The 25,140-nt window shown below is 37.6% G+C and overlaps 1 protein-coding gene across 11 annotated transcripts in view; it reads left to right on the top strand.

Annotated features, from left to right (window-relative positions):
- DLGAP2 (DLG associated protein 2) overlaps window positions 1-25,140 on the top strand; it is a 449,538-nt gene that overhangs the window by 284,598 nt on the left and 139,800 nt on the right. For 4 of the 11 annotated variants that reach the window (XM_027744792.2, XM_039385548.1, XM_039385552.1 and 1 more), the window contains exon 4: window positions 12,346-12,378. The exons of 5 other annotated variants lie outside the window; for them this stretch is intronic. In XM_027744792.2, the coding sequence (XP_027600593.1) occupies window positions 12,346-12,378 (33 nt within the window). Of the gene's footprint in view, window positions 1-12,345; window positions 12,379-15,204; window positions 15,325-25,140 lie in introns of all 11 variants that reach the window. 2 more of the 11 variants (XM_039385555.1, XM_027744800.2) reach the window with 1 other exon arrangement.

The raw sequence follows: 25,140 nt of genomic DNA, 5'->3' as shown, positions 1-25,140 counted from the left end.
AAAGCACAAAACTGTGCTGAAAGACTGCTAGACCAATCAAGTGAAGCAATCAAATCTGGAAATGCCTGTGGGCAAAAGCCAATTCAACCTTTACTTCATTCCCTTGTACATAGAGATTTTAATTAATTACATTATCACAAACTTTTCCCCTCTTCTGTTTTATGGTCTTTTCCTTCTGAACTCAGTGCAATTCTTACCTCTATGAAATCAAAGGGAGTCTTGCAGTCATTTCTATAGAACTCTAGCATTTATCACTGAAAACATTGACAACTTTCCTGAGTTAAAACTTCAGAAGTTGACCATTATTCAGTGAATGAGACAGGAACAACAGCTCATCATGGATGCACAGAGTCTCTGGGCCAGTCACATAGGAGTGCTTTTGCCACTCACTCCCAGTTGGACTTATTTCAGCCTCCAGTATGATTAGCTCCTGTCACTCCAGAAATAAAAAAGGGTTCTGCCTCTTTATAACTCGATGGCATTAGGGTACACTGTGCACCAGTATCTACCAGAGCCCTATACTTCTGATCCTATGGAAAGGAATTGTAATACATTTTTAGAAGAAGTGGAGATTCTTGTTAGCAGTACTAGAGTAGCGCTGCCTCCAGACAGGTGGAGGAGAGGGGCAATCAACTGACTCCAGTATGCAAGAATCCAACACCATACTCTGTTTTTCCTGCCCTGATGAAGAACTGTAGCAGATGGAGTCCAAAGGCATGGACTAAATGAACTCAATGGACTTTTTTAGGGATGGTCCATAAACTAAGGGAATGATGTGTGTGTAGGGGTGTGTGTGTGTAGATTCATCTATTAAGGGATGGGAAGAGTGGTGATGGTTAACTGAAATGTGCTGGAAAATGTAGGACCTGGTCATGGCATAAATTATATGGAATCAAGGTTGATACTGTCCAAGTTTCAACTGGGATGGAGTTAAATTTTCTTCTCAGTAGCTAGCACAGTGCTGTGTTTTGCACTTTGTATGTCAATAATGTTGATAACACACTGATATTTCAGTTGTTGCTAATAGTGCTTACCCTACGTTAAGGACCTTCCAATGTCCCATGCTCTGCCAGCAAGCAGGTGCACAAAAATCTGAGAGGGAGCATGGCCAGGACAGGTAACCCAAACTGGCCAAAGGGATATTCCAGACCACAGAATAAGCTGGGGGGAACTGTCTGGGAGGGACCAATCACTGCGTTGGTCAGCAGGTGCAATTGCGTTGTACATCACTTGTCTTTCTTGGATTTTATTCCTCTCCCTTTCATTACTATTATTATTATGTTTTACTTTATTTCAGTCATTAAACTGATCCTATCTCACCCTATAGGTTTTACCTTTTTCTTATTCTCTAACCTATCCCACCAGGGTGAGGAGTTGTGAGCAAGTGGCTGTGTGGTGTGTGATTGCTGGTTGGGACTAAGCCACAGCTACTTAAGTAGATGTTTCTTTTTTGGGGGTGTTTTGGGTTTTTTTCATCCCCACTAGCTTTCCGGATCTAAAGTACTTAGAAGACTCAGTTTGTTTAGTATAACCAGAATTGTCCTAATATTTGGTAAGTCACTGAATCAGCTTTGTCATATAAACCTCGACTTGGTACTTTATGTGTCAACATATAAATATAGTTATTTAGTCTTTCTGAAACCAGGCAAGGTATGAAAGGCTTGAAAGATTGCTTAATAATAAGGGCTTGGTTTTATCTGATACAAGGAAAAACGACAGGAAAATGAATATGAAAAAAATACTTTCTCTTGGTGAACAGAAGACAATGAATAGATATATCAAAGACCAGATCAAGCTGAGCACAACCATGAAAGCAATCTCACGTGAGTTAGGGGAAGGGAAGGTGATGCTGATTGGAAAATGAGAGAATATTATCTTTTGTTTAGAAATGTCAACTGATTTGAGAGCTTATATTTCTATAATTTTCAGGGAAAAAGCAAAGTTACTAAAAAACGGGGACAGTGTGAGAGAAGAGGCATTTCCAGTAGAAGAGAAAGAATGAGATAAAGTGAAAGAATTTGATAGCACTTAAAAAGCAGCTTCTGAAAGACATGTCATAGTATTTGACATAATTAGTGACATAAAGTGGAACAGTTGAATTTCATAGGATTTCTTGCCTTTTCTGTGAAAAAACCAGATTTAGAAAAGAGCCAAATAAAACTGAGCAGATATATTATTTTGAAGTTCATGTTTTTTTGTTTTCCCCTGGGGTTTGGGTGATTTTGGTGGAGCGAGGCTTTTTAGTTCGGTTTTGGTTGGTTTTGTTTGGTTGGTTGATTTAGTTTTAGTTTTTTGTTTGTTTGTTTGATCTTTGGGGGTTTTTGGTTGTTTGTTTTTTGGTTTTTTGGTTTGTTTTGGTGGAGTATTATTGAATCTCTGTTTGAGACTCCTCATTTGCCCAGAGCCTACTTCCAGGATTTCATCAGACTATTTCACAAATATCCAACATTACATAAACATGAATTTTATTTAGCATATTTTTACTTATCTATTTTATGGTTTTCTGGTCTGGAAAATTTGATAGCTTCATATTACTGAGAATCATGATGTCACCACATCATGATGTGTATTATGTTGTTGCTTCTTGAGTTATGAGTTGCATATTTTTCATAATAATGCAAAAGTAATTGAAGTTTTAATATTTCATATGGGGAGATAATGTGATTAAATGTACAGATAGGATTCAAGTAGACTCTCAAAACTCTGACATCTATTTGCTGTCAAGTATGGAAACTCTACCGACAAATAACAATTTTTCAGAGGTTGAATAAACAGCCCATGGCTGTCTGTGTTAGCCACCTCCTTAACTTGGAAACTCTGTTCTTTCTCTATGGTCTTTCTCAGACAAATGGGAAAGAATTATACTTGTCTTTTGAGGACAGCAATCAGCTCTGGCTCAAAGTTAGGGCTTTAGGTTATTAGTTCAAGTACACTGCTCTACTAACCACAGCTCCAAGATCCTGGATATAGGCAGGCTTTAGGTCTGCCGAGGCTGAAATAAATTTACAAGCATCCTTTGGAAAAATGAGCTAGAAAGCTGAACATGTCTGGCCATCCAGATGTGTTGTAAGATGAGCTGGTGGGGAAGAAGACTGACCTGGCTGAACAGAGAACTTTTCCTGGAACTCAGAAAAAAAATGGAAATTTTATGATTTTAGGGAGAAGAGGCAAGCAACTCAGGAGGACTATAAGGATGTCATGCATGAGGTTAAGAAGGGAGAAAAGTAGAAGGACCAAAGCCCAACTAGAACTTAATCTGGCTGCTACCGTAAGAGAAAATAAAAATGTTTCTAGAAATACATCAGCAACAGAAAGGAGGCAAAGGAGAATCTCCACTCTTTATGAGATGCAGGGAAAAACAGTGAAAAAGGATGAAGAAAAGGCTGAGGTACTTAATACCTTCTTTGCCTCAGTGTCTAAGAGTATGACCAGTTGTTCTCTGGGTACCAGCCTCCTGAGCTGGAAGACAGGGTTGGGGGGTGGAATGAAGCCCCCATAATTTGAGGGGAAATGGTTGGTGATACGCTACACAACTTAGACATCCTCAATTCTGTGGGCTGAGGCCAAGTGTGAGAGGTTCTACAAGGCCAAGTGCCAGGGCCTGTCCTTTGGTCACAACAACCCCAGGCAGCGCTACATGTTTGGGGCAGAGTGGCTGGAAAGCTGCCCAGCAGAAAGGACCTGAGAGTGCTGGTTGACAGCAGCTGAATATGAGCCAGCAGTGTGTCCAGGTGGCCAAGAAAGCCAATGTCATCCTAGCTTGTATCAGAAATAGTCTGACCAGCAGAACCAAGGCAGTGATCTCCCCACTGTATTCAATACCTGGCGGGACCGCACTGGAATCCTGTGTCCAGTTTTGGGTCCCTCATTACAAGAAAGCCATTGAGGTGCTGGAGTGTGTCCAGAGCAGGGCAGTGAAACTGGTGAAGGGTCTGGAGTTGTGGCACTTAGGGACATGGTTTAGTGACTTGGCAGTGATGAGTTAATGGTTGAACTCGATGATATTTAGGGTCTTTTCCAACCTAAATGATTTTATGTTTTTAAGGTGGTGGTTGCTCGATGATCATCCATACATCATTTTAAAAGTACTTCTGAGCTTAAAAATGTTTGTGGACATGCTAAGACACTAAAGTACATTAGGTAAAAGAGATTCTTTCACCTCTTTCATGGCTAAGCCAGTTACCCAAGTGGAAGTCACTGGGGAAAGTATGAGTAATGTTTGTACTGATCTTTCGGAGAAACTTTTTCATTTGTGTGCTTGTTTTAAATAAATACACATATGTACACAATTGTGAGCTGTCGCACTCACAGTTACAGTGTGCCTATAGATACAATGTGCCTTCCTGAAAGTGTTTGGATTATTACATGTGGTGAGGACAGCACGCCTGTGTTAGTCCTCTGGGAAATCCTGTCTCAATATGAGGCAGTAAAGCTGTGATGAACTGCACGGGGTTCCAAATTACACCTAGTGCACCTACCTCTGATGATAGATGATAGATGTCCTCCATCACTGCTATCAAAGTGCTAGTGAATGCTGCCTAAATAAAGTCTCTGCATTCAAGTAGAGTGGGTGCTGCTGCCACTGCTGTTAGTGCAGCAGCTATCACTGCAGGAAACTGGGACTGGGTTTTCATCCATAACGTACTTTTAAGTTTCCTGATGAGAGCTGCTTTGGAAAGCATTAATGTTCTGATCTTGAGATGGCTGTATGCAGCTGTAGGTTCTACAATATATTTTAAGATGCTATTTAAAACCTCTGCATTGAGTTTGGATAAACCAGTCCTGAGGCCATGATTATACTAGGAAGCATGAAGCAGGCAGATTGCTTGAGATCAGCAGCAGAAGAAAATGGATTAATGATGGCTTTCAAAATTGAAGGAAACCACTTTTGGAGTTTCTATTTTTCATTGATGGTTGTTTTGGCTTAGTTTTTTAAAGTGAGACAGAGAAAAGAAATGAGAACAACATATGTTGTGGAGGAAGAGAAGCAGACCATGGTCCAGTTTAGCTGCCCAGGGCCAGTAGATCCCATTTTTTTCTTCTCTGAAATGTTACCCACTATGACCCTACTAGAAGATCTCAGCCAAGTCAAATTACACCTATAGGTTATGTTTTTAATCATCTCTGTTCAATATCTCAAATATTTTTTATGTAATTTAAACTATGTATATATAGGTAACATGAACTTTTGTTCTCTATAGATGGTGATGACATTTTAACTCAGAAGCCCTATGAAATACAGCTTTAGGAACACAGAAATTTAATTTCTTGCTCCTCAGTACAAGAAAGACATTTGGCTCCTGGAGTGAGTCCAGCAAAGGGCTACAAAGATGACTAAAGGACTGGAGCGTCTCTTGTACGAGGAAAGGCTGAGGGAGCTGGGCATGTGTTAGCCTGGAGAAGAGATGACTGAGAGGGGACCTTATCAAAGTATTTAAATGTCTGCAGAGAGGGTGTTGAGAGAATGGAGCCAGGCTAATTAAGATGAGAGGCAACAGGCAGAAAGTGGAATACAGGAAGTTTTATGTGAAAGAGAGGAAGAATTTGTTTACTCTGTGGATGACCACGCACTGGAACAGATTGTCCGGAAAGGTTGTGGAGTCTCCTTCTCTGGAGATATTCAAAAGACATCTGAATGCAGTCCTGAGTAACCTGCTCTAGGATGACCCTGCTTGGGCAGGGGGGTTGGACTAAATGACCTCCAGTGGTCCCTTTCCATCTTATCCATTCTGCGATTCTGTTGAATTATTCTAAGGAAACTAAGGACAACACATTTAATTAATATTTCCTATCCAAGGAAAGGGGATGCCAAAGAGTTAACTGTATGGGAAGAGAACTTTTTGTTTTAATAGGACACTTAAGTAAAGCTGGAAGCTTATTTTCTTCCCTTATTGTGTTATTTTGAATAGCATCTTTAGTAATGTGTGTTTGGTAGTATTACCAGTCCTTGTAGTTGTTCACAATAATTCACAACTTCTATGTAAGGATAAATTTGCATCTGGATAGCAGGATTTTAGGTCTCCCCCAGCTTCTTTTGCTAAAGCATATCACATAGCAGGTGTGATCTCCCTGGGCACTGTGCCAGTGCTCAGTCACTCTCACAATTGAAAAAAGGTGTTTCCTGCTGTTCGGATGGATCCTTTTGTATTTAATTTTGTAGCATTCTCCAAGGTTGCATTGCATAAAAGTGCCTTGTGATCTTGTGTGAGTGATTTCTGTGGGTATCTAGGTGTGTGGGTGGAAAAAGTTATGAGGATACAGTAGGCTACAGAGAACAGCATGCAGCAGTCTCCCAGGCACTGATAAGCTCCTTGAGATTGAAAATCTGGCAGTCTTTGCAAGAACTAAGAAACTTGGGGTACCAAAAGCTGGCCAAACCTGACCACCTGCCAGGACTAGCAGCAACAACCAGAGGGTGCTACTGCCACATGTGGTCAGGTTGCAGGATTGTATATATAAGTGGTTAAGTGAAGGACCCTTTGAAGGACTTCCTGGATCTCCACCTAAGAGCCCCTGTGTGCTGTTATGGCCCCACGGCCTCTGTGCAGACAGCTGGTGTTGGCCTCCTGGTTGTGCAGTGGTCAGTAACCAGGAGTGTGCAAGTGCAAGAGTGTGTGAACAAAGACTTGAATGGGCAGTGTGAATGGTTAGCAGTTATTAATAATAACAGATGGGTTCTATTAATGAAAGCTTCCCTATTATTAAAGCTCCCCTACTCAGTACTTTTTGTGATCTATCTTCCACAATTCATCCCTCTCATCAGGAAAAATGCATTTCTTTCTCCTGCTCTGTCAACACTGAAGCTGTACGTGGCCCTCAGGTTCTTTCAACAATTGGTACTATCTCACAGAATCACAGCATTGAAAGGTTGAGATTGAAAGGGACCCCTGGAGGTCATCTGGTCCAAGGCCCTTGCTCAAGCGGGGCCACCCACAGCAGGGTGTTCCAAGACTACATCCAGATGGCTTTTATTTACCTCTGGGGAAGGAAACTCCCCAGTCTCCCTGGGCACTGTGCCAGCGCTCGGTCACTCTCACAATTAAAAAAAGGTGTTTCTCGGTGTTCAGATGGATCCTTTTGTATTTAATTTTGTAGCCATTCTCCAAGTTCTTACTGAAATAACATAAATCAGAAAGCAAAATATAAAGCTGCAACAATCATCCTGTATAATTAACATATGATTTTTAGAGAGTAGAAAAAATAATCAGTGAGTTTTTGTACTAGAGACTGGCAGGACTAAGTTTATTTGTGTCTGGTACTTATTTTAGCTAGCCATTTTAGAGATCTGAGGCCATCAAATTTACCAATTGCAAAATAGTCTAAATCCATGTCTAAATCATTCCCATTTTATTCTTGTGGCTGTCTCAGATCCACATCCATATAAGTACATTATTTTCCTGAAAGATTCTTGTGGTGAGATTCAGCTCCAACTACCTACATTATAGGTTATGTAGGTATGTAGGTGTCTAAGCTCACACTATAGTTATTAGAGATCTTGTCAGTGGAAAGAGCTGTTCTAACTATTCGTCTGACCAAGTTTAATTTCTACTTTTCAATGTAATTAATTGACTCAATTTCTACTACTTCTTCATTGGAGCTAATGGAAGCTCAGGCACACAGCTCACAGGAAAACACCTCCACTGAAGAAAAGTAAGTTTGAATCCAATTCTTAATGATATCACAGAAAAGAAAGCTGGTGAAATGAACCCCTGGTTAGTGGCATAAGTGTGATCTACTGTCTCGATATGATGCAAATTTTTATCCATAAATTGATGGTATCAAGTTGAATCAGAGCAATAAATAGGTTTTGGAGTGTTGTATTGTTAAGTCTTCATAACTAAATGTCCACTCGATTTTTTTTCTTTGATTATCTCCAAGACTAAAAATTAATTCCAAACAGCAGCACAAGAGAGCAGTGGGTTTGTAAGATGGTGACTGCACTATTATGAATTCCTTATTGCAACCTTTAGGGTAACTCTTTTTTTTTTTTTTTTTTTTGCTTCTCATTGGGGAAATTCTCAAAGAAAGGGTTTACTTTTCCATTAAAATGATAATTGTGCTGTTTAAAGGATTGGTGGCAAATGAATGCCATAATATATCAATGAAAATATGAGAGAGCCTGAAAACAGTTTTATTTCGGATAACAACAAATAGTGCAGACCCAAGTTGAAGCAACAGGACCATACAAGAGTTACCTCTACTGGAAAACCAACTTTTTAGTGAATAAGGCACACCATTTCCAAAGCTGAAGGAAATTCTCTCCATCTAGAGGCTAATGCAAAGAATTACTCACCTACTTCTAGTTTAAATTCTGGCTGTATGTTTGGTTAGTACCAAATTAACCTCCAGATCTTGGTGCAGCCAAACTCACAGACCAAATCCAATCATAAGAGTTGCATGCCAATACTTTTCACTGACCTGATTGTCAAAGCTACTGTTGCAACTTCAGGTTAATGCAAGTCATCTTTCTTCTTCAGCCACTGCAGCTGTATGTTACTCTTCACTCTCTTCTTTGCAACTAGCCTTTTTATTTCTCTCCCTTCATACTGAAATATTATGAGCAGTGGGACTTTACTCCACTCCTCTTGTTTGAAGACTTCAGCTTTGTAGAATTCATGGTCCAGATGTTGTGCACGTCCACAATGGCTCCTCAGTTGTGCTGCTCATTTATGGGCTTATAGTTAAATAACATTGAGTCTAACTGTGAAAGTTTACCAAGCAGAGACACTCATTTCCTGCCGTCAATATCTATTAAAACACTTAGAAGCAGGGCAAAATCTTGTATTTTCGAAAGAGCACTCATTTAGCTTCTCCTAACCTTTCTAAGCAGGTACCACCTTCAAGAGGTGATTTGGTATTTCATCATTTTGCTGCCAATGCCGTGGAGAGCCTTTAATGTTAAATGACTTAAATGTGCTCTGCACCTTAGATATGTTTTCTTATGCACTGTAAAAATCATTCCTTCTGTTCATATAGCATTGGTATTCTGTGAATGCGTATCAGTGGCAGCTATACAGCTATTTTACTGTAAGCACAGCACGAGGAATACCATGAGAGTGGAAGTCAAAGGTTGAGCACCGAATTGTGCAGTGAACACTGTTTTTGAAATAGAAGGAACAGGGCCCTGGAGGCAAGATATAGACAGGACAACATCTTTGCTAATCAACTCTAGGAAAATATACTTAGCTTAGTGGCATAAAAATCTTGTACCATCTCCAATGTCTGTTTTGCATTGAGCTAATGAAATGACTATGGCATACCAAAGAAAGATACTGCCTACTGAGAAGTACATACTCTTTCCCTTTTTTGAAAAATCTTTCTATGCATTACATCTTGAAGTCAGTTTTATCATCAAATCACTGGTTTTATTACTTAAAATCAATGACTTATAGTATGAATCAAGTCTGGATTGCATGAATATAATTCATTGCTAACTGCTTCTGTAGACACGCTAACTATGTTGCCCTAACAAGGGGATGAAAATGTGTGTCACTTTTAGGTACTCCATTTTAATTTCAGATTCCTGCTCTTTGCTTAGAAAGTCATATGTGTGAAAACAAAAATTAATAGTAACAAATCAGAGCAATCCACTAAATAAATGGAATGGAGGAAAATTGGATTCCACCTCTTCAAGCTTACTTAATTGAAAATCAGTCAAAGAAACTGAGAAATCTTCTTAACAGTAACAGGAAATGATGATTTTTCTACTGCCTTTGGAGTCCATAGGAGAGTAGAAGAAATCTTATGGCAGAGACTGAATACTAGAGTTGTTTCAGTCACAGCAAAGGTTTCATTCCATTATAACTGAAGTAATTGCATGTATTGAAGTCTATCAGCAAAATGTTGCACACTTTATCTTTATATGGGAAACTTTACATTGCCTGCCTATGCAGTGTCAGGTCATAGCACAATTTGTGAAGTGTAATGATGGAATTGGGGCATGTGGATCATGATTTGTGGGTTCAATATACCATAAACTCTTCTGGTTTCAGCTAGCAAAGTAGATCTGATTTTATTTAACAATTGACACAGGACACGTGCTCGGGTGACAAACTACCTTGTTTTCACTTAGTGGACATCGACTTGTAAGAAAATAAACACATCCACAATTTATATCATCAGCTTAACACAAAGTATTACATGTAGTGTTGTTTTATGCTGGGACAAGAGCCTAATTAATTTTCATTAACTTATCTGCATTGCTTTCAGAATAGCATTTTTAATAGTAATTTCTGCTGCAAGTTACAATAGGTACATGGATTTTTCAGATGCAAATCCCACTTTTCTGGTGCAGTTTGTTCTGGTTGGTTTTGGTTTTTTTTAATCCCAATGTCTAAGTAGATATTTTTTTACTGCTATAGGAAGAAGAGAATTTTTTTCCTCTTCTGTTCTTTTTCTTGTATCTTAGAGTTTTGCATCAGGATACTTTCATTAATAAAATGACATAGAACGATGTTTTGAAACACCTTCCTGCTGTGGTAGGATGTGCACAGTGACAACAGTTTGTGCTATTTAAGTATTAGATGTTTTCTTGTGTTGATTCCGATTTGCATGGTGGTTGCATCCAGTCTCTCTGCTTTCAGGGAGCAGTCACTGCCTAGCTAGATACTCCATTTATTCATAATCTGTTTTTGGTGTGCTTTTTACGGGCTTCTAGGGGGCGACAACATTCTTCTGCCTCTCATGCTCTGGAAGGAAAAATGCTCAGGTTGTTTCTAATTTCTACTGTAGATTATGATGAAGTTTGGTAGCTAAACCTTGAGACCCCACATACTGGAATTGTTAGGTAATACATTGTGTTCAGCAAGTTAGATTTCAGAAAGCAATTCTCTCTAGTGCATTTATCACATTTTAGGTTGTTTTTTTCCTGTGTTCACTTGCAAAACTAAGCATGTTCTCAGTCCTCGGGAAATTTATCTCACTTAAACAGTTATAAATTATTAAAGCAAAACACACTTTCCTCCTGTCTTTCAGTAGGAGCAGTTCCTACTGCAGTTCCAGGAGTTAATTGGTAAATACTTTCGCAATATTTTTTAGAATCAGTTACCGTATTACAAGTTCAGGATTTCTGTAACCTAAACCATTGACCTAGAATCTTGCGTCTGTTGACTGTTGCAGTCAGAAAACAATTTTTTTTGAAGATGAAGTAATTTAAAAACAATACTAAAAGTTTTTTTCCAGGTGCTGCTCATAAATACATTCAATTCCTTAAAATGCCAAGAAAGCTCATGTATACACACATGTTAGGGTAGATTGGTCAGCCACAAAGTTGTGCATTTCCAAGATAGTGTAGCTACTGCCATCCCACTTGTCAGATAATGGGAGGAAGGACAGTCTGAGGATTTCACACACAAATCTGGTGAGCTAATTGAGAACTGGTGGACTGCTTCTAGCAACAGGGCTTGTTTTCCAAATGTTCTCACGTCACTGCCTTGTGTGACAGAACACTATCTAAGAAGGTGGGAGTTTTGGCCATATATGTCTGAGAATTAGCCTTATACTTTGGTAATGCAACAGCAATGTCAACTGGTATTGTGACTGTATTTTATGAGAGTCAGCTGCTCTTCTGGCTATATATTTACAAGTGAATCTCTGAGTGTAACTCCTCAAAGTTGCTAAATTAGTCTCTGTTAAGAACATGAAATTTCCAAAAAGCAAAGCACTTCAAAGATGAAATTCTGCATTCTAGTCCCAATGCACATTGGGGAGGGGTCATTCTGATGCTCCATCACTGATACACCTTCCTGCTCTCTCTTAAGATGGGAGTTGACCAGTGAAGCCCTCATTTATGCTTTACGGTGTCAGCAGGAATACTTCTAGCTCTCTTCCTTTTATGAAAAATACAGATTTAAAAGAAAAATGAAAGAGTAAACACTAAACCAGGCAAAATTAGGTCTGTTATTTGTTATGATCAAGAAAGTCTTCTTTTTAAAAGGGTACAATCTAAAAAGCATTCTGCACATTTCTAATTATTGTTTCTATGTACAAGGGCAGAACAAATGTTTATACTTAAGATATGAGTTTCTTAATCAGAGGTTCATTTAAAAGGTATTGTAAAATTCCTATTTAATTGTGATATGTCTGTCTTAAACAATAAAATAATTTAGCTTCCCATAGTGTTCAAAGCTTTCATCTTTAGATCTTATTTTACATTTTTACAAGACTACGGAGAGGAAAACCTTCATAATGTAATTCTAAGTGTTTTATTTTTGCTTTTCTATATATATGATTAAAATTTGATGTTGGTGATAATGTGATATTTGATGCCAGCTTGGCTTTTGATTTTTTGTGCTTTCTAATATTAAATTAGTGTTAAAGACTATCTTTTCACTGTTTTAATTTCAGATTTGGATTCTCTAACAGGGCATGCATTTCCAGGTAAAGTGGACAGTTAGATTAGATTATGTTATTTGTTTGTTCTATACTGAGTTTATTGAGTTTGGGGGGGGGAGGGGTGTGACAAATTATTTTGGTGTGCTTCTGACAGCATTTTTTTTTAAATGTCAAAATTGTACTATTAAAGTTTTTTAGATTTCAGATAAATGAAGAATGAGTAGCTATTACATGCATCAGTTTAAAGAATAGAATTGAAAATTTGCTTAAAATGTTAACTACAGTATATTTAATGTTAAACAAATCAAGGGGGAGAAGAAGCAGTATTCCAAACCAACAAGTCGTAATGAAAGGATTTTAAGTTATTCAAACTTGCATGTGATTCTGTAACGAAGAAAAAAACCCACCTGTTGGTGTTTAAGGAAAGCAAAGATTCAATAAATATAAGAGTGAGTTTCCAGTTTTATTACTAGAAATGCGTAGGAAACAGGTTTTTAATAGTAAGAACATAATTTTCAATAGAAAATCTAGAACAGATGAGAACATAATTATGTTAATTCTCTGGATTCTACTATACAAATGCTTTTTTTTATGCTTAATTTTAAAAGCAATCCAGTCAAATAAAAATTTTAGAATTTTACAACTATAATTACTTTACAATTCAAACATTTTGAGTTGGGAATTTTTTAGCAGAAATATAAGAGCAGAGAATTTGATACTAAGTGATCATGTGGACTTCTGTGTTACTTGGGTAGAGATTTTGGCACAGAAGGAATATAAATGAGCACTGTGAAGTAAGGTAATTCTCTGCTGCAAATATCTTTCTATACTCAAAAGTTTCTTCAATAATCCTTCAGTTGAACAGGTTGTGAAAATTAAGGCATAATTTTTGTATCCCAAAGAGATTTAGTCCAAATTTGTGATGATATTTATCATTAGAACAATATTACTATTTATTATGTCATTGGCTTCTAATGTGTCTATTGCATAATATAATATTCCTCCTTCAGTTTTTGTTTAAAGAGTATTCTTTAAAAATTAGGGGACAGTAGATTTATTCAAGGTTTTCCAAGCATTCTTTTACTGTAGGCACTAGGTATGCTGTAAGAATTACAATAGAACAAATGATAATAAAAGGTTAGAAGTTCATTATAATGAAATTTGTGTGCAGTGTGGAGCAGATCTGGGTACAGAGTCTGTCAGAGTTATTTGCACTCAGATACAGCAGCACACCAAGTGATGTCTGTTTGAGAAGTCAGAAGACTGTAAATGCAGATTTTGCCATTTTCATTGCAGATGAGGAGACCCTTATTCTGAGTATTTTGGTTTGGTTTGAGTAAGGCTACCCATACTTAATAGGACCATCTTGTAAATATGACCTTTATGACTGATGTCAAATATATGCATGTGTCACCAAAATAGACATTGAGACAAACAGTATCAGTACATCTTTTTTTTTTTTTCCCTCTCGTTTTTAAAGGTTGAGTCTGCTTTTTGTTTTGCATGAATATTTTGTGTTACTAGATGGTGCTGTCACGGTGTGTCCCATCTTACTTTGAAATATGACAATCTTAACATAATGATAATGACCAGTACTGACAACAGAGTATATATGCTTCAGAATTATGGCAAAGAGAAATCATCCTTATTCTGCACGGAAAATATCCCAAATTGCAGGACAGGTCAATTACATACCTGCATTACATTCCAGGTGTAACTGTGCACAAATCCATCCAATGACCTGTTATTTAGCAGAGACAGAAGTATCTTTGAATTTAACTAACTGTCAAAGGGATGTAGGAGAACTGTATAGGTAGTCAATAAGCATAAAAGCCCGAAAACGTGTACTTTCATATTTGGAGTCTCACAGTATGAACATGCTGCTGTGCAGCTCATAGAAATCACTAGAACAACCATTTCTCATTTTATGCTTTATTTGACAGAGTCGAGACATACTCTTTTCACACAAGTGTAAAAGCAGCAGAATGTTCGTTCTTGCCTTCAGCTTCACTTACATTTAATAATTAAGTCATTACAGTAGTCTGCTAAAATAGTGCAGATTGTATAATTACAGATGTAGCTAAACTAAACACCAAAAGGGATGCTTATGTATCTACTTAAGTTGGAAAACACAACACTAAATTCGTCCTGATACCTGTGTGCTAACATGATTACTCTAGTTACGCTAAAGTATCTTAACTTTCAGGAGACAGAGAAGATCAAGGTGTTACTCATGCATCTTTAATAGCAATTACTTAATTAGATATGTCAAAATGATTCTAAGTGTGTTAACAGGTGATTTGTTTCACTGAGCAAACACAAAACAAACTCATTTGAGATTTCTATTTATCTCACCTTGGGAAAAGCACAGCCTTTGACCTAATCTAGCAAGATGCATTAATGATACCTCTAAGGGTATGGTGATCCAATAGTTTTTCATTTGACCCTTGGCCAGTGCTCTGTAGCTGCGTCAGTGAAATGCTGCATGGGTGCTACTGCCAGGCCCTCAGCAGGGCAGACAAATCAAACCTGTTTCTGCACTGACCTAATCACACAGGTTCCAGGGCAGAGGTGGTTTGCATCCGTCTGGATGACTTCAAATTCGTGTGAGCTCCCATTTGGGTATGACTGCTTGGTGAATTTCAGGCTAAGAAAAAGTACTTTCCCTATCACCACTGGCCACTGCATCAGCTGCTCCTGTGTTTTCTGTAAATGTGGACAATCTTTGCTACTACAGAGACAGATCAGAACGTAAACCACACCCAAGTATCTGTCTGGTTTTTATGTGAAAGGAAAAAGAAATTCTTTATAACCCTTGCAGTTGATCAGCTGAAAGTATGAGATTTGATTATAGTCATTGTCTTAATGCAGAGCTGCAAGTGTTATGGGCATGTTGAGAACTTCCAGAAGCTGGATTAAAGCATCTCTTTTACAATGATATCTAATCTCGTCCTAAAGCTCCAAGCAATGGCGAGTCCACCAGCTCCCCTGGTAAGCCATTCCAATATTTAATTACCCTTAGTGCTAGGAAATTGCAATGTTATGGAAAGATTGAATTTGTCTAATTTCAGCTGCCAGTCTTCCTTTTGCTATGCCTTTGTCAGCAAGACTGAAAATTCTCCCTTTTGCGTCTGTTTTCTGAACAAGTGTCTATGAAAAACTCTTTGCAATGGCCTGTTGAGAGGCCTCTGCGCACAGAAACCGGTGGCCGTATTCTGGCTGTGCCACTCGGCCTGATGGACTTATTGCCTTGATCTGCAAACCTGGCCTCTTCCACAGACTGTCACTTATATCATGCCTATGACTACTAAAAATTTATATACAGTAGTCAAGGTACCTTTACAATTTTTGTTCTGGTAAATTTGATATGTTTTATTCTTTAAGGCTCACACTGTAAGACTGGTTTTCTAACAGCTGTCCTAGGAACTCTTCCTTTTTTTCAAAAGCTATGAGAATATATTCATGTAGAATTTCATGCTGTATATAGAAGTAAAGTACTTTCTTATTTGTACATAGCACCACCTTTTTCATTCTCCCTTTAGCTCCAGTTCAAGTTACAGTGTTTGTCTGTGTCAAACAAACAAAATGGTGATCCCAAAATATAACTCATAGAATAGGAATGAACGCTTTTTTCCCCAGTTTGATGTGGCTAACATGAGGTTTGAGGTGGAAGGGAATGCTCTTACAGCAGCACATGAAATCTAGCTGTTTTCAGTCTGGTCGTACCAGAGTGGGCACTGAGTTTTGGGTGATCATTATTCCAAAAAAGAAGGAGGATTAGCCAGGATGTGTTTTTAAGGAGCAGGATTAAAAAAAGATAGAGACTTCAAAGCCCATTCAAATGCATCCCTCAAACTACAGGCCTATACCTAATATCTTTTATGAACTCACTTAGAAGATCAGGAATGTACCTTTAGCACAGAGGAGGTAGTTAACAGCAGTTGACTGCTTTGATTTCCAGTGGCTGTGAAGCACACTTGTGAATTCCTGTTCTAAATCACATCCATATTAATTAGGTGCCACCTGAGTTAGGAGTCTACAGTAGGTAATCCAAATGCACCTTCTGCCTCTATGTTGAATTTTCTTTTAGATCTGCTTTAGAGTGCAGTGTTTTCTCTGTTCTGTACTACAACCACAAGGTACCCAAACTCTTTAGTAAGATCCACAGACTTTGTTTTTCATTTTGTTAATGATGAATGCTGTTTTGTTGCAATTCATCTAAAGAGGCTTGAGGTTTTATGAAATACCTCAGGCACAAAGCTGTGGCTGTTTATTTATTTAAACAGTTCTTCATTGTGGGCAATGTAATGCTAGATTTCAACTTCAAAATGTTAGGGTTTTTTTTTATTTCTGAAAGTCATTTAGTAGTCTAGGGAAAAGACTGTTGTCTTCAGCACTGTCAATAAACCTAAGATAGAGGTAAGTGGAATGAGCATTCTCAGGTCTTTGTATAATAGCTCAAGCTGTGGTAGGAATTTGGCATGTGCATTCCTGTGGGAAGTGTTTCTCTAGAAAGAGGGCCTCAAACACTAATCAAATGTGAACACAAAATATCCATTCTAATTCCTAGGTGTGTCTGATAAGTATGCCATAAGGTGGTAGGTTAGTGACCTGCTCATTTTCCAGAAGAAATAACACTTTGTATAATGAACATAATTTCATGGGTTAGTTAATGGCCTACTGAACTGGGCACTTTCTTTTTCACAGATCTGCTGGGTCAAAAACTTAAATGGACATTTCATTCACTACGCTAGTACTGGGGTGTTGTAATTGAAACAGAAGTTTATCTGCAAGTGTCTTCTCAGCCATAATATTTGCACTTACGGTCGTATTGAATCAGAAGTACAGAAAGTCTTATCCTTATCCTTTTTCTCTGCCTTTGTGCAATGCATGTGTAAGGCTGGTAGAATATTAATGAAAAATGGATGGATTAGAACAAATAACACTGACTGGAATTTAGTACAAGAGTATCAACAACGGAATATCAATGTACAATGTATTTGATTAGAGCTGACAGATTTTTAAAGAACAAATTTGGAGAAAATATAACTTCACAGATGTTTTTGGCTAACTATCATCTTGATTTTATCTAGGAAAATGCTTGCCCAGTGAATTGAGTCTGGCAAAATGTTGTGGGTTTTTTCCTAACCTTTATGCTGAACTTTAGTAACATTCTTTTTGATGCTCAAAAAGAGCAAGATCTTTCAGCTTAGGCTGAATACAAACTTGATTAAAACAAACAAACAAACAAACAAAAACCAAACAAAACCACAGACAAACAAAAAATAAAAATAAAAATAATACAAAAAAAACCCCACAACACATAAAATGAAAGCCATCAAACCATAAGGGGGTGGAATATGATGAGCTGGTAAACAAAACAAAACTGTAAAGGTCACTCACAACTAAGGTCCCTTTGAGCTTAGGTAAAATTGAATGGACAGAATCATAAACTAAAAATGAGCTGTCTTTCATTTATTATACTTCATCTAGTATAGGTCTTATCCAACTTCCTAACTCTCTTAGTTCTGTTAGTTTCTTACAGTTCTGTATTTGTTTTGACTTTTTTGTCTCAAGTAAAAACCATGAAGAGAAAGCTTATGTGTACCCTATGCTTCTGTTGCCTTTAGTCTTGATTGGGATTTAACCGTTCATAGTCTTGCTGTTCAAAATACCAGTTTTCCAGATGATCCTGCAGGTAGAAACCCAAGCATTATATACCAATGTGAAGTCTGCTATGTGAATTTGCACTGGGGGATACGAAAAGATTATTTCAAATTGATTGAAATTTATTTCTTTTTTTATTTCTGAGCTCCTTCAGGCTCCCAGTCCAAAACAGCTCATATGTTTCCAATCTGGGTTGCTCTGGAGCCTGCCTCTTATGGGTATTAAGCAGTGAGGATTGCACATAACTGAACAAACCTTTCCTGGTATCGGGATACAGACAGCATGTGTTTTGGGGAAGCTCAGCTGGGGTGTGCACAGTATGGTGTGTTCCTGCCACAGAGTGCAGACTCAGTCATAGAGTTACAAAGAAGGGAAAACAGATGAAAATTCCTAATCGTGCAGGAACGTGACAGTTGTGTGATTTTCATACCATTCATGTGTTCAAATGTTTATTTCTGTACCCTCAATTTCACTTGTTTATTTTCCACTTAACTATATGAAAAAGGAAAAATGAAAGGGATACGAAGTTTTCTTGAAAATGAGGTAATTTCAGAAGTGAATGAGCTATATACTCCTTCTTTGAAATTAGGAGTCTCACAGAGACATATAATGCTGATGCTTTGACATATGAGATTATTTAACTCTTTAGGACTACTTGATCTCATTTCTTCGGTTCTTCACTATGATTTATAGTTGTTCAACAAGAACTATATAAAGACCTCGTGGTACAGAGGTACAGCAGGTACTACTAATAATTTCCTAGTCATTTATATAACATGAGTTATACAAAATCACAATGAGTTCTGCACAATTCTTGGTCTTGTTTAATGTCAAGTTAATGATTAATTTTTAGTTGTGCTTTTAATTCATTCTTTTGATATGTATTAATTGTTGGGTTTGAGTGCTCTGGAGTACTTCATGTTAGGGGTACAGGATGAGGTAGGGTAATTATATACCTCATTCATTACCACCAAGCAGAATTAAAAGGAATTTAAATAAATAAATAAATAAAAATATTGGGGCTCTACTAGATACTTTAGAGCTACATGATGTATCTCTGATTTGCAAATAGATGAAGTGATGGCTTGATTCTTCTTTAATTAAACATTTCTTTTTAAAAATATCTGAAACGTGATTATTTGAGGGCAGCAAGGGCTACAGTATTTGTAATATTGGGTTTGTCAAATGTTCCCCAATGTTCTATTAAGGCAGCAATTTTTCTAAACAGTCACTCAACTATTCTTGCTCTGTGTTTAGACTGTGCTGCTGCTGGAAATTGTTGGGAACCTATTATGATGCAGAACATCATAAATAGCCCCAGCACTTCATAATGTTAAGGGAAACAGGTCAAATGAAGACTCTGAAATGTTAAGTCTCCTTAAAGAAATATATTCAGATGTTTTAAACAAATGCAGTAGACCACAAGAACTCATATGAAGAAAGATATCAAATTGGAATTATAGCCAAAGACAAATCTGTAAGGAGGATAATTTAGATTTTAAATTGAAAAGAGGACAACCTCATGTTGATGTTAAACCTTGACTTCTTGCAAACTTTAACTCCTCATTTAAAACCTGTCTCCTTTAATTTCCTCTTTTTGATGATATGGATTAAATGTAGACTTTTTGACAGCTAAATATCAAAAATACTTTTAAATTTACAGGTAATAGCTACTTGAAATAGACAAATATGAAATACTGCATTGATGAGGTTTCTATTTACTGTGATTATGTACTGTCCAGTGTTACTCCTTAGTTATATTTAGGCTGGCTTGTAGCACCTGAAGGTTGTACTTAAAATATTTTACAAAATAAGTAGTTCATAATAGTCAATATTTTTCTATTTTTATATAGTATATATTCTATTTTATTATATATGTGTGTTTTAAAGGCCACAATGTGAATCATGACCATTATGATCCTCAGTGGCCAATTAAGTGATCAAGCGGCACTTTTTAATGTATTTTAGTTATTTGCTGTATGCAACAAGGAAGATTTTAGAATAATAGTTTATATTGTAGATCTCATTTTTTAAGTATAATTTTAGAGAAAATAATATTTGATAAAGCAATATCACCTCATAATATTTTTAAATTTATAATTATATTTTTGAAACATTTTTGCTTCTCTTGAAATGAGAAGTCTCAGCTGTGAATCACAAAAACTATCCCAAGGAGAATAGATGTTTAGATAATTCTCTATAAGCCAACAAATTCTGCACAGTGGTTTAATGTATTGCATAGACCACGAGTCAAATATTTCTTTGCTGTTACAAGATTTTTAACAGGAATAAATCATACTGCTATATAAACATATTCTTATGAAAATATTAAATGACACTCTCAAAGCTAAAATGCCATAAGCAGTCTTTACTATTTCAAAATAAACTTGTCGATACAATTTAAATTTTATTTTTGACATAGTTCTAGAACTGTTTCCTGCTTCAGATCTCAGCCAAGGAAGTGATCATGATGATCAGAGATGATAGTAGCTGGTGTTTTCCATAGTTGTCTCTGACTAAGTATGATTGTGATTCCTGTAACAATAAATTATGGATGTGGTAGTGTAAAACTTACCTATCAAGATCAGTGACTTGTGTATGTTATGTGTTTGATTTTAATGCAAGACTAACCACTGCTAGTTAGTATGGAGATGACTTTTTATAGTCCTGGTATTTAGCACTGAATCAATTTCCTCAGAAACAGGATAGTCAGTATTCTTGTTAGTTCAGCAGGCACACTCAACCTGCATCACAGGTCAAGAAATAACCATTGCTGTGATGAAATCTGTAAGAGGGACTTGCAGAATTTGTCCTGTACAATAATAAAGGCTCATGAACTATTTCAGTAGCTTAACCTAATGCTCATTTATTGCATATGTTCAACTACAGGATAAAAATACTCTTGTAATAATTACTCTGGTAGGTGTAATGCTTTTTTTTTCATATCAACTGAACACTTAAGCCTTCATCACAGTACTAGGTCATGCATACTTGGTTTGTCTAAATGTAATAATATTCAGGTTCTGTGTATTTGTTTGGATGGATGTAGAAGTAGAGGATTATTCTTCTGTGCCATAGGATCTTTGTCTGTAAAAAGGCATGCATTGCATTGTAGTTGGAAAAAAGAAGCTAGCTGCCATGTTTATGTTTTATATATTTTTTAGGTGGAGTTCATAAGTGGTATTTATTGTATCTTACACTTGATCCCTGAATTGCTCCAGTGAAATTTTCATCTTATGTACCCACAGGACAAATGTTTGTACTCCCAGCTACTTTTCCAGCTGCCTGTATCACTTCCTGTCTTTGATCTACTGTTCAACTTGCCAAAATGGGAAAAAAAACTAGAAGTCAGATAAATTATCTGCATCCTAATATCATGCATAATTAATTCTCAGCGATGAAGTTAAAAGCTTAATGTTTTTGCCTTTTGCATATTTCTATAGTTAGGAAAATCTGTGAAGAGGTGAGTGCCTTAGGGTTCCTGTCAGGGGCTCAGCTCAGGACAACTTCAGAGACAGACATCACTTCATTACAGAGTCTATCAAATGCAGTGGCCAATACAGCTCGCTTTCAAAAGCATCTATTTCCCATGGACGGGGGATGATTCACTTGCTGACATCAATCAGATCTCTCCTTCAGAAGGAATTCTTCCAGCCTCACTGAGAAAATAGTATAAGACATTATTCTTTGCAAGGCAAAGATTGCAGGCTGCAATCCTATACTTCCAGTAGACAGAAATTGATGGTGCTCGCCCTGATCTTTCCATTTAGACTGCAGCTACTCAAGTGTGAAATTTCAAGGTAACTTTAGTGAGAATATTAGTTCTGGTGTTTCTGTAAGTTCCCATTTTAAAATTTTTTCCTAGACTTCTTTTTTTTTAAATTTAAAACTACAGAGCCAGATGTTTTTAAAAAGCACTTTAAAGTGATTCAGATTAATAAAAAAAAAAAATCACAGGACCATTGGGGAAGCAAAAGTATTACAACTATGGGAGTGTGTCAGCAGTGTGGTAAATTAGTAACTGTGTGTAGGCTCAATATGAGATTTAACAGGTGCCCCAGATATGTTGTGCTGACTCCGTGCATTGAAATGAATCTTATTCTGGTAACTGAGGGAAAGAAAGAGAGAAAGAGGGAATCTGCCAGTGAAGATGCTACTTCTGCACATTCCAGAAAGAATCAGACTAACACAGAGACAGGCCAGCTTCAGGTGTCTTTCACTGGATCTCCTGCACCATAAGGAGAACTAAATTAGTATATGGTGGGTTGAGGATGGTAGAGAATCCCATGAAATGCAGATGAGAAGAGAAAGAAGCATTTTATTGTCCTGCATCTGAAATAAAAGCTGTGTCTTCCTCAGCATTTCCAGTGTTTTGCTTCTTTCCTGTGTTAGGGTCTTAGAAGACGTACTTCTGTGTTTTGTAAATTGCAATGACAATGAAGTGCCTAGAATGGAAAGCAGCTATCTTAGCTAAATTATGTTGCCTGTTGCTATGGAAATGGTAGCTCACAAATTTTTATGTAAGCGCTCAAACTACAATACTTATGACTTCTTACTGTAATGGAGCAATGTTTATACTTCATCCACCCTCAGGTTTTTGCTTTGCTTTAGTGACAATATTGGGCAGTAATCCCCAAGAGCAAATGCTGAAATAATACACCATTCCATAGAAATATCTTTCATCGTCATTAACTGGGCAATTTTTGAGTTGCAACATAATCAGGAAGATCTCAACCTTTAAATATGATTTATATCTCCATTGTGGATGGTTTGAATATATATAGTTACAGGAAAATGCAAATCATTCAAAGCAAACATTGTTTATTCTGCCTTCTTTTAGTATCACCTTTATATCATTTTTTGATTCAAGTTGAGGTGTAGCCCAAAAACACAAGGACTCCCTGAAGCAACATCTCAGCCTTGGCCATATTGATCAACATAACTGGTCTACTCTGGCCTCCAATCAGGAGACCTGGAGACACACCATCTATAACGCTGCTGATGCCTTTGAGAACACACGCAGGATCACTCTCGAGGAGAAAAGACAACACAGAAAGAATTGTGCCTTGCAGAATATACCACCTAAGGAGTCTTTCTGCTGTGCCGTTTGCAATCGTACTTGTCTATCTCGCGTTGGCCTTATTAGCCACCAGCGTGCTTGTAACAAATGTGGATAGAGCCTTTCCCAAATCTTCGTTCGTGAAGCCCAGCCATGATGAGCCCAAAAAAATCAAAATTAGAATAGGCTTCAAAAGTGTAGCCCAAGCCCTCATGAGTTTTATCCAAAACCTCATTTCCTGCTACATCTTATAAGACATTCTCACTGAATCCAGCCAAAAATTTATTTTCTTCCTGCAGAGAATTACTTGCATTCTTGTAACACTTTCCACACCACACAAGATGCACCCACTTACTTAAGTGTTATATTTGTCTTGAAATGACAAATTGGAATTTGAAACTCATATTTTCCCCATTATTTTATCAAATTATGTAGTTGCTAAATAAATAGAGAGACCAGAAGCAAACCAAGAAAAAGATAATTTCCCTGGAACGCTATATTTATGTTAAGCTTTTGATCCAAGTAAGTAGATAAATATTATGAGATGAAAGCAATTTTTTCTGAATATGGAGGTGCTGTACTGTCTTCATGTCAAAGAAATCACAGAGCAATTACATTCCTTGGGCAAGCAAGGTATCCACTAACGCAAGACTTGCACAGTGTGCCATCATGCATTTTGTGCATCATTGCTAGGATGTTTGTTTCAGTACCAGAGGGAAAGATAAGTAGTAATAAAAAATGTTTTTCCTGTCACTTTTCTTTGATCAAACCTTCCTTTCCTCCATGTCTATAATTATCCAACCTCTCCTATTGTAGGACTAGGTCATCCCTTTTTTACACATCTGGTCTGAATCTCAGCTGTACCAGTTCAGTGAACTGTTCTATGCAGTGCTTGTGGCTGCATCTGCCACAGTAAACTGAAGTGAGCTGGAGTCTAAGTCTCTTCACTGGCATGTGGCCATCCACATAGTTAAGTGCCAGCACACTCCCTGTGCGTGTGCCTGGGTATGTTTCAAGAACTAAGGTTCTTGAAACCATGCCATGCATCTTTCCCAAAAAACAGTTTTGATGCAGGTATCATATTTGTGAAAGTGGAAGAGGGGATGAAGGATTTCAGTGGGCCAAGCAAGAGCTGGGTACTGTCAGTCTTCCTCAAGGCCAATGTGATGGCCCAGGCCCATTTTATTTACTTGTGTCATGGTTTAATCCTAACTAGCAGCATGGCCCTGTGCTTGCTCACTCCCCTCCAAGGGGAGAAAATCGAAAGCATAAAAGTGAGAAAACTTGTGGGTTGAGATTAAGGCAGTTTAATACGTAAAGCAAAAACTGCACCCAAAAGCAAAGCAAAGAATTCATTCACCACGTCATTCAGCTGTCTCCAAGAAAGCAGGGTAACGGTGATTCATGAAGATGAACACCATCACTCCGAATGTCACCCCCATTCCTCCGTCTTCCCACAGCTTTTTATGCTGAGCATGACACCATGTGTTGTGGGATATCCTTTGGGTCGGCTGGGGTCAGCTATCCCAGCTGTTGTCCCCTCCCAACTCCTTGTGCACCCCCAGCCTCCTCGCTGGTGGGTTAGGGTGAGGAGCAGAAAAAGCCTTGATTTTGTGTGAGCACTGATCAACAACAATGAAAATATCCTTGTATTATCAGCACTGTTTTCAGCACAAATCCAAAATGTAGCCCCATACCAGCTACTGTGACAAAAATCAACTCTACTCCTGCCAAAACCAGCACAACATGTAAATAGAGTCCATATAGATATAATCCTGAGCAAGTATGCACTTGTACAGAGATATTATCTCATTGGGACTATTGCACTTGTTTCTTCTGTAGCCATCAGATAGCTGAGTTTTCCCTGTTAGAGCCTGCACAGAACTGGGAGGCAGTTCCTCCCTTGGTGTGCATTATTGTCATGCCTTTCTAGCTCAGAATACTGACATATTTTTAAAATAAGAGCTTTACAGCCCTTCTTATGTGGCCTCATAAACAACTTTCCTTGCATGATCTGATTCCTTTCAATGAAGTAAGTTTTTTCAACAGGAACTTGTCTTCAACTGCATTTATTTTCCAGT

The sequence above is a fragment of the Pipra filicauda genome, unplaced genomic scaffold (assembly GCF_003945595.2).
Source record: "Pipra filicauda isolate LSUMZ 115617 unplaced genomic scaffold, ASM394559v2 scaffold41_size5083284_pilon, whole genome shotgun sequence".
In the NCBI taxonomy this organism is placed as follows: Eukaryota; Metazoa; Chordata; class Aves; order Passeriformes; family Pipridae; genus Pipra; species Pipra filicauda.
The sequence above is the reverse complement of the archived record's forward strand: the minus strand, read 5'-3'. Positions and strand labels throughout refer to the sequence as shown.